A 13849-nucleotide genomic window follows, 5' to 3' on the forward strand; every position below is an offset into this window, starting at 1 on the left:
TAAATGTAAAGCTCAAATAACTAAGAGCCTTTGTGATTTATATCATGTCCAAAAGCCGCCCCTTAGTAGCATTACGTTACTTTAAGTGGTATTTCTATGAATAATGTGTCGCATTTCCTGTCTAATGTTGCATCCGCTGCCCATGTTTCTAGTCTCAGCATTCATGAAAGTACATCTCCACAGAGCATCTTCAGATCTACATATGGAAGTACTGTATAGACTGAATTCTAAACTCTATAAGGCTAAAGCCCCATGTTGAGCAAACACAGCTGTTTTTAACTGCATCAGAAACGGGAAAGAAACATTGCATATTACAATATCAGCAAAGTGAATGAGATTTTGGTTAAGCTCATCCACATATTGCAGAAAAAAAAGAGCTGAGGAAAAGATTTAATAGGGGAAGGAAAAAAAACAGAGAAAACCAAAGAAAAAACACTATAAAAAAATATGCATTTTCACTACATTTTTTACTACAGTTTTATATACCGCTAGAAAGACAACAGTGCATTGAATTCAGCGCACTGTCGGCTTTCCCGTTATGTGCCCCGAGGGAAGAGCTATTGGTGCCGTTACCAATAGCTCTTCACTGTCAGAAGGATGGTTCCTGACAGTCTAGCTGAGAACACCCCTCCAAACAGTACGGTGTGTAGCGCTATACTGTTAGAGGGGCATTCCTTACCACCTAGCCATGATGCTGAGTGGTGAGGAATGCCCCCCCCCCCCAGTTCTAGTTTATGGACGAGTAGGTAGAGGTGGCGTTCCTCGCCACTCAGCGTCATGGCTGGGCAGTAAGAAATGCCCCCTCTGACAGTACAGCACTACACACCGTACTGTCTGGAGGGGTGTTCTCAGCTAGACTGTCCGGAACCACCCTTCTGACAGTGAAGATCTATCGGTAATGGCACCAATAACTCTTGCCCTGGAGTATATGATGGGAAAGCCGATAGTGTGCTGACTTCAGCACACTGTTGGCTTTCTAGCAATATATAAAACCACATGTGCCCGAAAACATGAAAGATCCTAATTATTGTTTTTTTGTTTTTTTTTAGCTGCATTTCACTATGTAAGGTCTTAGCCTAAATGAACTTTATGGACGTCTTTGCATAAACAAACAGATTGCTCATAGCAGCCAACCACAGAACAATTTTCTTTTTCTGTGTTGCAATTGTTTGCTATGAACTGTTTTATAACTCTGCCCCAAAGTATAATATGTATTCCGGAGAGTTCAGCTTAGGCACTGTATTGGGAGATAATATAAATTACACAGAGCCACAATTTCATGTGTTAACATATAGTATAAGCATAGGTAATAATAATAATAATAATAATAATAATAATAATAATAATCTAGTTTAAAATTTATTTTTGTACACTTTGGTTAATTTGTTATAGTTTTTCATACTTACTACAGTTATAGAAGTAAAATCATTAAAATGTTTAATAAAAAAGGTTTTCATTTTTAGCAACTTTTTAAAGAGGACCTTTCATGTCCTTGGGCACACGTGGTTTTATATACTGCTAGAAAGCCACATTATGTGCCCCTGGTGAATAGATATTGGTTCCATTACCATAGCTCTTCACTGTCAGAAGGGCGTTTCTGACAGTCTGTGAGGAAAGCCCCTCCTGACAGTAGAGTTCATAGCGCTGTACTGTCAGAGGGGATGTTCCTCACCACCCAGCCATGACGCTTCCTCATAGCTTAGCGTCTGGGCGGTAAGGAACACCCCCTCTGACAGTATAACGCTATGGACTCTACTGTCAGGAGGGGTGTTCCTTAATTCAGTGCACTGTCGGCTTTCTAGCGGTATATAAATCTGCATGTGCCCGAGGACATGAAAGGTCCTCTTTAAATAAACCTTATTAGGAGATTCCTGAGAGTTTTATTAGAAATAATTCTCTGCCCCCTCCCCAGAGACTAAATGAGCTTTGCTAAGGAGTATCAGTATTCCATAGGTACGTGCTGAATATGGATAACAGAACATGCACAGGCCTATGTCAGAGCCTCCATAAAAACTATCATTTCTATATTTTCCCTACACTATTCCATTTGTATTTGAGCACTGACAGTCCGACTTCCCTGGTCTTCCAGGTATATCCCAGCAAGCTAGTCATTAAGCACACCAGGAACATAGAGGAGAGCCGGTCTGTCAGTGCCTGGAGGCACAACTACATTAAACATACACATACAATAGCGTAAGGAGACATAGAAATCATAGTTTTTATGAAGGCAATGGTGCAGGGACAGGAAAGACAGGTTGAGAAGCCTCTGCATATACTGGTATCCACATTTGTGCATGTAATACGCAACAACTCGGTTATTGAAGTACTGGGGGGGTGTCACTTTTCTTTTATTTTATGACAAAATTTTCATAAATTTCCTAATAAAGTATATTACATGATTTTTCTAAAATCCCTTCCCATACATCTAAAAAAATGTACACTGTAAAGGCAATGCACACCTTCACAACCAATTTTTGTTGCTCCAATACAACCAAAATGTGCATGAAACAATTTTTAAATAAATAAATATAATAAATTAATATCCTACCACTTTATGTATACAGGGGTGTACCTATCACAAAATTAAGAGTGCAGACAGCCTCCTGTTGTTTTTTTTTTTCTTTTTCATTTTTCTTTTATATAGGCTGCTATATACGGGATTACTCCAGTGGGTAATGGACAACTTTCACGTACCTTTCCCTGCTATCTCAGTAGGCCCAAGTGGAAACAGACATGGATGCAAGCGGGGAAAGGTAAGTGAAAATTGTCCTTTATACGCAGGAGTAATCCAACTGGTGAGCCTATGGGGAGCCCTTAATCTATGGGGGCCTGTAGTAGGGACAGTATACTGTATGGGTCCAATAAAAGCGGCTATACACTGTGTGAAAGGATTAGTAAATGGGGAATTAAACGAAGTGTGGGGAGATGAGGCACCCCAGTCAAAATCTTGCTATGGGGCCCCATTTTTCCTTGTTATGCCCTTGTATGTATGTATGTATCTTATATGCAAATCTATATGTACCCATGTTTACAGACTACGAACAATCCCTGTGCAGTCTGATCCTGACTCCCTTCCATTCATCAGCAGGAAAGTAGTAAAAGAATAAAAATGTTGCAAAAGTATACATATCCTTAAAAGAGAGCCTATCAGTGCCAAAAACATTACAAAACCAGGCCCAGTACCTTATAGTGCTCAGAGCCATGAGTACAGTTCTATAGTTTGTTCGTAGAATGGCTGCTCAATTATGACAAGAAGCTGCTTTTTATTCCCATGTAAATGAGCTAGGAGTGTACCGGGGAGGCTGAGTATTACAACAAATGATTTTCCTCTTGCTCAGAATGACAGTGGTTGGGGGGGGGGACATAAAAATTAAACAAAATTCCACAAACACATTATAGCACAGTACTCACAGCTCAGAGTATATTATAGCACATTATAGCTATAGTACTCACTATAAAGTACTTGGGCTGGTTTAATAACGTTTTTCGTCCCTGACAGACGCCTTTTAACCAAGCTCTTTTACAAAATTTCATGTTGTAAAATTTATAGGTATGACTTGATAATATGGTTATAAAAGGATCTTTTACATAGTCATATTTTCCATCAATATGTCCAAGAAGTCCATAAAATCCAGTGTTGGCAAATCCAAGGTCAAGAAAACACCTTCACTTAAGAGCAGAATATAAACGTCCACGTTAATGTGTTAAATAGAGTTTTATTGCAAATACTGATCATTGGATTTCTGGTCCATCCCTGGCCCCTATTTTCAATAATTAACTAATACATTCTTACTTGGGGAAGGGGAGGGGAAAATTGTATTTGCCGTAATATAATGTCTTTAATTAGTTCTGAATTCTTCAACAGCCTAATGTGAAGTTCTTACATACAGACAGAAAATAAGATAATTAACTTCACGTTTATATATCTGGAGAAGGGAGAGAACTCTTTCTATGCAATTCGACATACTCCAGACTTAGCGTTAGAGTTGTCATTCGCAACGGAATGTCGCCTGACGTCATTCACTTCTGATTCTATTTCATCATAAATGCCAGTTTCAATCATTTCTTCTTGCCATGGTATAGAAATGTTGCCAGAAGCAAATTCCTCAAAGAACTGCTTATCATTATCATCAAGGTTAACTCCTCTTACTGTTGAAAATGCTCCTACATCCTGAATATCCTTAGCATATACTGTCCTGGAGTCGGGGATGAAAGGTGGCGGAAGAATACCTGTTGGAATGAAAAAAAATAAAGAGAAATTAATTCAAAGAGGCTTACTTATTAACACAAGTCAAAGGGAAATGTCTTGACGGATATTATACCGTATCTCAAAATACTGTATAATATTACAAGCTGACCCAAATCTGTGGATACTCCAAATAAAATATTAAAAAATACAGCACTAATGCAGCAAAAAGGCAATGAAAAAGATGCAAAAAAGGTTTCTTAGCCTATATCAGTGCAACATTTCAGCTCCCCAATGGATGCTTTTTCAAGCCATGTGAAGCAGTTATTTCAATGGAGCAGAGTAGAGATGAGTGAATTTTTCAAAAAATCGATTTGGCAGCTTTGCCAAATTTTCTGATTTGATCCGATCCAAATTAATTTGCAGTGAACCACACTAAAAAACAGCAATTTCCTGGCTGAGGAGAGACTGTATAGTGGTGTAGAACACTGAGCCTTGCAAGGATTCTTAGTGATGTCCCATTACGGAACCTGAACCAGCGATGCACTGATCACTGGTTCAGCACTATAGAGTGCAATACTCGTGTATTGTAGTCTATAGAGGAAATCAGACTATGAAGACGCATAGGATGACTTCCTCACTTCTGGGCAGTATCAAACAGGTACTGGGGACTACTAGCTGCTCAGGGTCATTGCCAGACCAAGGGCTGCAAAAGATGCATATAGGCACCTCCAATCTCGCCACGTCAGTTGCCAAGGGGGACATGTAGCATGGCGGAAGCCCTTGGATGCTGCAGTCATATTTGACTGCTGCATCCAAGGGGTTCAAAAACCCCCATCAGAGCTGTGCTCCAACCAGGGGGCTATTGAGCAGGGTATTTGCTGTCAATTGCAGCTAACACCCGCTCCCAATGCCATGGGCAGTTGCGAAGGGGTAAAAGGCTGTGATATCACAGGGCTGGCTGGCAGCTGATTGGCTGCACGTATGGCATTTTTGGTGATCCCATGTTCCCAGAGTTCCTTGCCCTATGTCCTAATATATGCAGCATGTTTTTTTAGAAAAAATGTGATCCATTACTGTAACGTCTCTGCCTGTTCGGGCCTCTGCGCCACCCTCTGCTCGCGTGCTGCGGCGCAGGAGGCTTGTGCAGTTTGATAATCTGCTTAAAGTTTTTAGTCGCACTGTGTGAACTCAGCTCTAGTTCTGTGATTGCATTTGCACCACACCCGTCTTCTGCCAATGTTGCCTCTGTCCATTAAGTGTTTGATTTTGTCTTGCCTGTGATTGACAGCTTTCCTTCCTATCAGGTTCAGGGTGGGTTCTTCCTCCCCTATTTAGTCTTGGCTCACATTCACACTGGTGCCGGTTATTGCCTCTTGCTTGCTGGTATCTCTTGCTGTTAAATTACTTGTATTCTAATCCTTGACCTCTGGCTTCCCTACTGATTATTCTTTTGGATTCTGATTTGGCACTGCATCTTTCTACTGTTACTGAACCCTGGCTAGCTGACCTCCCTTTGTTGTTGTTCGTCTTGTCTGCGTTTTGTGTATCACTTATACGGGGAGGGACTGTCTTCATGGTTGTCGCCTATTACCTAGGATAGGGTCTGGCAATAGGAAGGGAAAGTTGGGGGCTTCAGCTTAGGGCTCACTGTCCCTTGTGCCCCTTCCTCCAGGGTTCACCAGCAGCTTCTGGGGAATTATCATCTGGCTATTCCCTAACAGTTACCACGAAGAATTAAGAAATCCGGATTCAATGCAAATCGAATATTTCCTGAAATATGGATCGAACTTCACTTCGTCAGCACGATTTGCTCATCTCGAGTGCAGAGCAATTACATTATTAAATGCAAAGTGCCAAAGAAGATGACAAAGTGAATATATAGGCTTTTATACAATCAGGACATACATATGTATCAATGACTGGTAGTTGTCTGTTGTTCCCTCCCTACACATATGTATCTACTGATTACAAACTGATCAATTTATTGCTATAACTGTATTTTATGAATTTGGACACTTTGTAGCACTTGTTCCTATTATATGAACATTCATAAACTATACATCATTGTGTTTTTATATGTTTATATACTCAGCTTTGTCATTTCATTCAGCACTTTGCATTGAACAGTGAAATTGCTCTGCACCATTCAAGGCTAATGCCCCATGTTGCGAAAAAGCTGCTTAATTTGTTGCAGGTTTTGCGGCTTTTTTTTTTTTTTTTTTTAAGCCAAAGCCAAGAGTGGATTCAGCAGAAGGAAGAGGTATAAGAGCTTTCTTTATATTTGCCATTCCTACTGCAGCAACCTCTGGCTTTGGCTTAAAAAAATGCATCAAAATCTGTAACAAAAAAGCAGCTTTTCCACCACAAGGAGATTTAGCCTCAGGCAGTGAGTGCAGCAAAAACAAAAACACTGCAGAAAAGAAACACAGCATTTTTCACAGAAAGTCCACAGGGTTTTTCTCTACTGACTTTCTGCCCCTATTATACCTATACAGAAAATGGCAGCAATTCCACAGGTATAAATGACATGCTGCGATTTTCAAAAATGCGAGCGTTTATAGTCCCTGCCGTAGTCTTAGGCTAAGGCCCCACATTGCGTCCCACAGTAAAAAAACGCAGCGGCAACACATCGTGGTTCTTACCACAGCGCTTTGCACAGAAAGTTTGCAGAAGTTTCCTTTCTGCTTTAATTATACCTATACGGAAACTGTTGGTGTTTCCGTAGGAATAATTGAAATGCTGCAATTTCCAAAACTGTGTTGGTTTTCAAAATCGCTGCACATCCACTGCGCATATTTTACTGCAAAGTGGGGATTTACTAGAGTTTTTGGATTTTGGATGCTACAGTAGGCTGGAGTTACCGTGCACCATATTGTCAAGTGAAGCTAATGACATGGGGAGCTGATTTCTTTGTTTATCTCTATAATATTTCTGTTGCAGCAAAGTGAATTTATAAATGTTTTAAAGCAAAAAAAAGTCAGATTATTCTAATTATTAGCAGTGGATGGGAATCAGCTTCAGTCGAATCACACCATTATTTTGCCAATCACAGGTCCTGGACGTGACAGACATCTCCCTCACAGTCTCCTCAGTCCCTGGCATCACAGTGGAGATGACAGCCATGCCCAGGAAGTGTATTTTGTAACTTAGGTTCATTTACATGTAACTTTTTATGCTTTCATGCATTTATAACTTCACTTTTCTGCAACAAAAAAAGATTACAGAGAGGCCGCCATAGAAAGGCAAATACTTCATCCTGCACATGATGGGACCGATATCTGCTTCATATGTATTAGTATGCTTGAAAAAAGTTCCATTCTGTAACTGAAATGTTGCACTGACATGAGCTAGTAAATTTTATTTGATTTTAAATCATGCTATTATAGATCTGATTTGTGATTATTGCCGGAATATTCTATTTTATGTTATTAGTTGATATTTCAGTTAGGTAGAATAAAGATAGTATCAAGTACCAAGAATGAGAATGGGTTTAGCAAGACTGCTACCAACTTACCACTAATTCCTAGAAGATACTTGTGATGATTTTTAGAAGATATATCAAACTTTACACAACATTGTATGCATTCACCTCTAAAATAATGTATGGGTGAGGGAAGGTACAGTGAATTATAAGGGGTTATATATTCTGTTTGCCTCAGCAGAACCATATGTGCTGCCTTAAATTCTGTCTGGCGTCATTGATGTTTTAAATTAGTGGATCAAATAAAGTTGTGTAATGCACAATGAGATGTCCATGTGGATTGGTAGTTTACTTATTCTATTTCCCGCTCTTAAAGGATCCCTGTCAACCACTAAACTACCAGAATTCCATGATGCAGATGGGATTGAGGGTTCCAAACCATGTAACTTTCAGAAGCTACAACTGGCCTGGTGTTCACTCATTGGAGGTCAGTACCAGTAGCGTAACTAAAGTCTTGTGTGCCCAGGTACAATCTTTTGTCTGGGGCCCCCTAACTCATCCCTACAGCAAATTCTTGACAGTGATGGTTACAGGAGCTAAGGAGTTTTATCAACCTATCATTATAATCCTTTTTTTTCTAACTAACACGTAGGAATAGCCTTAAGAAAGGCTATTCTTCTCCTACCTTATATACCTATCATATACCGACCGCCAGGACCTACCGCTGCCTTTATCGACCACTTCACCACCTGGCTCACACACTTCCTATCTACAGACACCCCCACCATCATCATGGGGGATTTCAACATCCCCATTAACACAGACCACCCTTCCGCCTCCAGTCTCTTGTCCCTCACCACCTCCTTTGGTCTCTCCCTCTGGTCCTCTTCTGCCACCCACACAAAGGGGGGCACACTAGACCTAATATTCACCCGCCTCTGCTCCATATGCAACCTCTCTAACTCTCCATCCACGCTCTCTGACCACAACCTGCTAACGTTCTCTGCCCTCTCTTCTCCAACGGACCCCCCACTCTCTAAACCACCACGCCCCCGCAGGAACCTCAACCGCCTTGACACCTGCACCCTCTCAGACTCTCTCCTACCACTCGCTGACATATCCTCAATCCAGGACATAGATGCCGCTGCTGCCTTCTATAATACCACCATTACCTCAGCCCTTGATTCTGTAGCCCCCTACACAAACTCCAGAGCCCGACCAACCAATAGACAACCCTGGCACACTGACCAGACTAAAAAACTGAGACGTGCCTCGCGGGTTGCAGAGCGCCTCTGGAAGAAAAGCCACTCCCAGGAGGACTTCCTCAGGTACAAAGAGGCAGTTCTCACATTTAAGAACGCACTCACCGCCGCCAAGCAGGTCTACTTCACCACACTCATATCCGCACTCTCTCGCAACCCCAAACAACTATTCTCCACCTTCAACTCCCTCCTCCGTCCTCCCGCCCCCCCTCCGACATCACTTATCTCAGCTGACGACTTCGCCTCCTACTTTAAAACTAAAATTGACACCATCAGGGACAGCCTCACCCTACTCCCCCGACAATCCATCCACCCAACTACTCGCTGCTCCCCATCCCTGACCTGTTTCTCCTCCATCACTGATGAAAAACTCTCCTCCCTAATCTCCAAATCCCACCTCACCTCCTGTGCGCTCGACCCGATTCAATCACATCTCATCCCCAAGCTCACTGAAGTTATCACTCCAGCCCTAATCCATCTCTTCAATCTATCCCTAACCAATGGATCCTTCCCCTCAGCCTTCAAACACGCCACTGTCACTCCTATACTTAAGAAACCGTCCCTCAACCCGTCCTCTCCTGCCAACTATCGTCCCATCTCACTGCTCCCGTACGCCTCAAAACTTCTTGAGCAACACGTCCACTCAGAACTCTCCTCCTATCTCTCGTCCAACCTGCTCTTTGACAGACTTCAGTCAGGCTTCAGACCCCGGCACTCCACTGAAACTGCCCTAACAAAAGTCACTAACGACCTGCTAACCGCCAAAGCCAAGCGCCATTACTCTGTCCTCCTCCTCCTCGACCTCTCCTCTGCCTTTGACACAGTTGACCACTCCCTCCTGTTAGAAATTCTCTCATCCCTTGGTATCTCAGACCTGGCCCATTCCTGGATCTCCTCATACCTCTCTGACCGCACATTCAGCGTCTCCCACTCGCACACCACCTCCTCACCACGCCCTCTCTCTGTAGGTGTCCCCCAAGGCTCCGTCCTAGGACCCCTCCTGTTCTCCATCTACACCCTTGGCCTGGGCCAACTCATAGAATCTCATGGCTTTCAGTACCATTGCTATGCCGACGACACCCAAATATATATCTCTGGACCAGACATTACCTCCCTGTTGGCCAGAGTTCCAGATTGTTTAGCGGCCGTAGCCTCCTTCCTCTCCTCCCGCTTTCTCAAACTCAACATGGAGAAAACAGAGTTTATCATCTTCAGCCCATCCTGTATGGCCCCTCCACCTGACCCATCTATCAAAGTTAATGGAACCCCACTTACCCCTGTCCCACAGGCCCGATGCCTTGGGGTAACCCTGGACTCCGACTTATCCTTCAAACCACATATTCAAACCCTCAACACCTCTTGTCGCCTCCAGCTCAAGAACATCCACCGAATCCGCTCCTTCCTCACCCCAGAAACTACCAAGATGCTCGTCCAGGCCCTCATAATCTCCCGCTTAGACTACTGTAACACCCTTCTGCATGGACTCCCGGCAAACACCCTCGCCCCCCTCCAGTCCACCTTAAACTGTGCTGCTCGCTTAATCCACCTCACCCCCCGATCTTCATCAGCTGCTCCCCTCTGCCAGTCCCTCCACTGGTTACCTATAGCCCAGCGAATTGAGTTCAAGCTACTAACACTAACATACAAAGCCATCCACAACCTGTCCCCTCCATATATCTCTGACCTCATCTCCTGCTACCTGCCCACACGTAACCTCAGATCCTCCAACGACCTCCTACTCCGCTCTGCCCTCATCCGCTCCTCACACAACCGTCTCCAAGACTTCTCCCGTGCATCCCCCATACTCTGGAACTCCTTACCACGACACATAAGACTGACCCCCACAATCACAGGATTCAAGAAGGCCCTGAAGACTCACCTATTCAGGAAGGCCTACAACCTCCAATAACACTATCACCGCACTGCCATCTGTACAGTCTCCCCCTCTCATTCTGTCTCTACCCCCTTCCCTCATAGATTGTAAGCCCTCGCGGGCAGGGCCCTCTACCCCACTGTGCCAGCCGATCACTGTTAGTATGATATGTACCTGTATATTTTGTGAATTGTATGTAACCCCCAAATGTAAAGCACCATGGAATTAATGGTGCTATATAAATAAACAATAATAATAATAATAATACCTTTAGATGTCTTCTCTGCGCCGCCGTTCGGTAGATAATCCGTTTTCCGTATTTATGCAAATTAGTTCTCTTGCAGCACTGGGGGTGGGTCCAGTGCTGCGAGAGAACTCTGCAGCGGTGGCTCCATCTTCTTCAGGAACCAGCCTCTATGTGTCGTCTTCCGGCCTGGCTTTCAATCTTCTACGCATACGCAATCGGCTCTGCCAGTAGACCTCGGGCAGAGCCCACTGCACTTGCGCATGGCCATTTTTTTATGGCGACTTACTACAAGAGCTCGCATAAGAGGCCATAAAAAAATGGCCGCACGCAGATGCAGTCAGCTTTGCCTGCTGTTAGAGCCGATTGCGCTTGCATAGAAGATTGAAAGCCAGGCCGGAAGACGGCGTGTAGAGGCCGGTTCCTGAAGAAGATGGAGGCAGTGCTGGAGAGTTCTCTTGCAGCATTGGGGACGCCCCCAGTGCTGTTTGAGTGCTGGGGCCCGCCCCCAGTGCTGCAAGAGAACTCATTTGCATAAAGACGGAAAACTGAATATCTACTGAACGGTGGTGTGGAGAAGACATCTAAAGGTAGGAAAAGAATAGCCTTTCTTAAAGCTATTCCTACGTGTTAGAAAAAAAGGGATTCTAATGATAGGATCTCTTTAAACCTGTTCAACAAGTCAACAGCCAATAGACAGGTAAAGGGCAAGTAAGAGGATGAGATGCATCCATACTTCCTCTTTTATAAACTAAGCACAGTTCCTATTGGTTACGATGATTCTTGCCAACATTTGGCAAAAAGGTGTTGTGAGAATGGCAAGATGTGTGTGCCATGAGAATTTTTAGGCAGAGGACATATCCACATTAGTTAGGTCATACTGTCCCCTCTTGGGACCTATAATGCCACATTTTTGAGGGCTACAAAAATGTGCTAAACACATTTTTTTTCAGGACATGGCGTAATGTGCTCATGTCACATCTAAAATAACAAAGAGCCCACCAGATGCAGGAGGAATCCTCAGGACCCAGGAGATTTGACAGCTTTTCCAGGAGTCTGGGAGGACACCCCTTTATTTCGCAGCCTCCCAAACATTCTGCAAGAGTTGGCATGTATGGCTACCATTGACTGTTAAGGCAATACTATCCATGTCAGTACCCCATGTTATGGTGTGTATTTTATTACTAGGAAATGCTAGTGTTATATCTGCTATATGGCTATGTGCATATGTAAAGCATAGATGTATACTAAACTAGTCTTAGCTATGTAGCTGTGGTGCTATAAAGAGAATTACACTCACCGGCCACTTTATTAGGTACACCTGTCCAACTGCTCGTTAACACTTAATTTCTAATCAGCCAATCACATGGTGGCAACTCAGTGCATTTAGGCATGTAGACATGGTCAAGACAATCTCCTGCAGTTCAAACCGAGCATCAGTATGGGGAAGAAGGTGATTTGAGTGCCTTTGAACGTGGCATGGTTGTTGGTGCCAGAAGGGCTGGTCTGAGTATTTCAGAAACTGCTGATCTACTGGGATTTTCACGCACAACCATCTCTAGGGTTTACAGAGAATGGTCCGAAAAAGAAAAAACATCCAGTGAGCGGCAGTTCTGTGGGCGGAAATGCGTTGTTGATGCCAGAGGTCAGAGGAGAATGGCCAGACTGGTTCGAGCTGATAGAAAGGCAACAGTGACTCAAATAGCCACCCGTTACAACCAAGGTAGCCAGAAGAGCATCTCTGAACGCACAGTACGTTGAAATTTGAGGCAGATGGGCTACAGCAGCAGAAGACCACACCGGGTGCCACTCCTTTCAGCTAAGAACAGGAAACTGAGGCTACAATTTGCACAAGCTCATCGAAATTGGACAATTGAAGATCGGAAAAACGTTGCCTGGTCTGATGAGTCTCGATTTCTGCTGCGACATTCGGATGGTAGGGTCAGAATTTGGCGTCAACAACATGAAAGCATGGATCCATCCTGCCTTGTATCAACAGTTCAGGCTGGTGGTGGTGGTGTCTTGGTGTGGGGAATATTTTCTTGGCACTCTTTGGGCCCCTTGGTACCAATTGAGCATCGTTGCAACGCCAAAGCCTACCTGAGTATTGTTGCTGACCATGTCCATCCCTTTATGACCACAATGTACCCAACATCTGATGGCTACTTTCAGCAGGATAATGCAATGCCATGTCATAAAGCTGGAATCATCTCAGACTGGTTTCTTGAACATGACAATGAGTTCACTGTACTCCAATGGCCTCCACAGTCACCAGATCTCAATCCAATAGAGCATCTTTGGGATGTGGTGGAACGGGAGATTCGCATCATGGATGTGCAGCCGACAAATCTGCGGCAACTGTGTGATGCCATCATGTCAATATGGACCAAAATCTCTGAGGAATGCTTCCAGCACCTTGTTGAATCTATGCCACGAAGAATTGAGGCAGTTCTGAAGGCAAAAGGGGGTCCAACCCGTCACTACCATGGTGTACCTAATAAAGTGGCCGGTGAGTGTATATTGGGATAACACTCTTTGGAGTCATATAAGATGTTTGCAGGCCATGTAAACAAATGTGTAAAATGTATTTTTAATATGTATTTTGTGAAAACATATACATATATTCCTAGTGGTGTAGAAAGTATTGCTAAGTGCACAAGGATCAGCCACTAGTGGAAGTGACGTATCAACTATCTTGGTGGTGGTTAGCTAGCAATGGGGTGACACTTGACAATTGTTGTCAGGGCTAAATTTTTAGTGGCTAAAGAAGACCTCTAGTTTGCAATAGCACCTATAGTACTTTGGTAGTATTCAGCAGGAGCAGCCAACCAAAGCACTTCCTTACGCTCGCACCCACAAA

At 43.6% G+C, this 13849-nt stretch overlaps 1 protein-coding gene across 1 annotated transcript in view; it reads right to left on the reverse strand.

Annotated features, from left to right (window-relative positions):
• Nucleotides 1-3518: 3518 nt before the first annotated feature.
• GRK1 (G protein-coupled receptor kinase 1) overlaps nucleotides 3519-13849 on the reverse strand; it is a 40452-nt gene continuing 30121 nt past the window's right edge. The window contains exon 7 of the mRNA XM_075265246.1: nucleotides 3519-4230. Within this exon, the coding sequence (XP_075121347.1) occupies nucleotides 3950-4230 (281 nt within the window). The 3' untranslated portion in view covers nucleotides 3519-3949. The remainder of the gene's footprint in view (nucleotides 4231-13849) is intronic.

Source organism: Leptodactylus fuscus, chromosome 2, assembly GCF_031893055.1.
Source record: "Leptodactylus fuscus isolate aLepFus1 chromosome 2, aLepFus1.hap2, whole genome shotgun sequence".
Taxonomy (NCBI): domain Eukaryota; kingdom Metazoa; phylum Chordata; class Amphibia; order Anura; family Leptodactylidae; genus Leptodactylus; species Leptodactylus fuscus.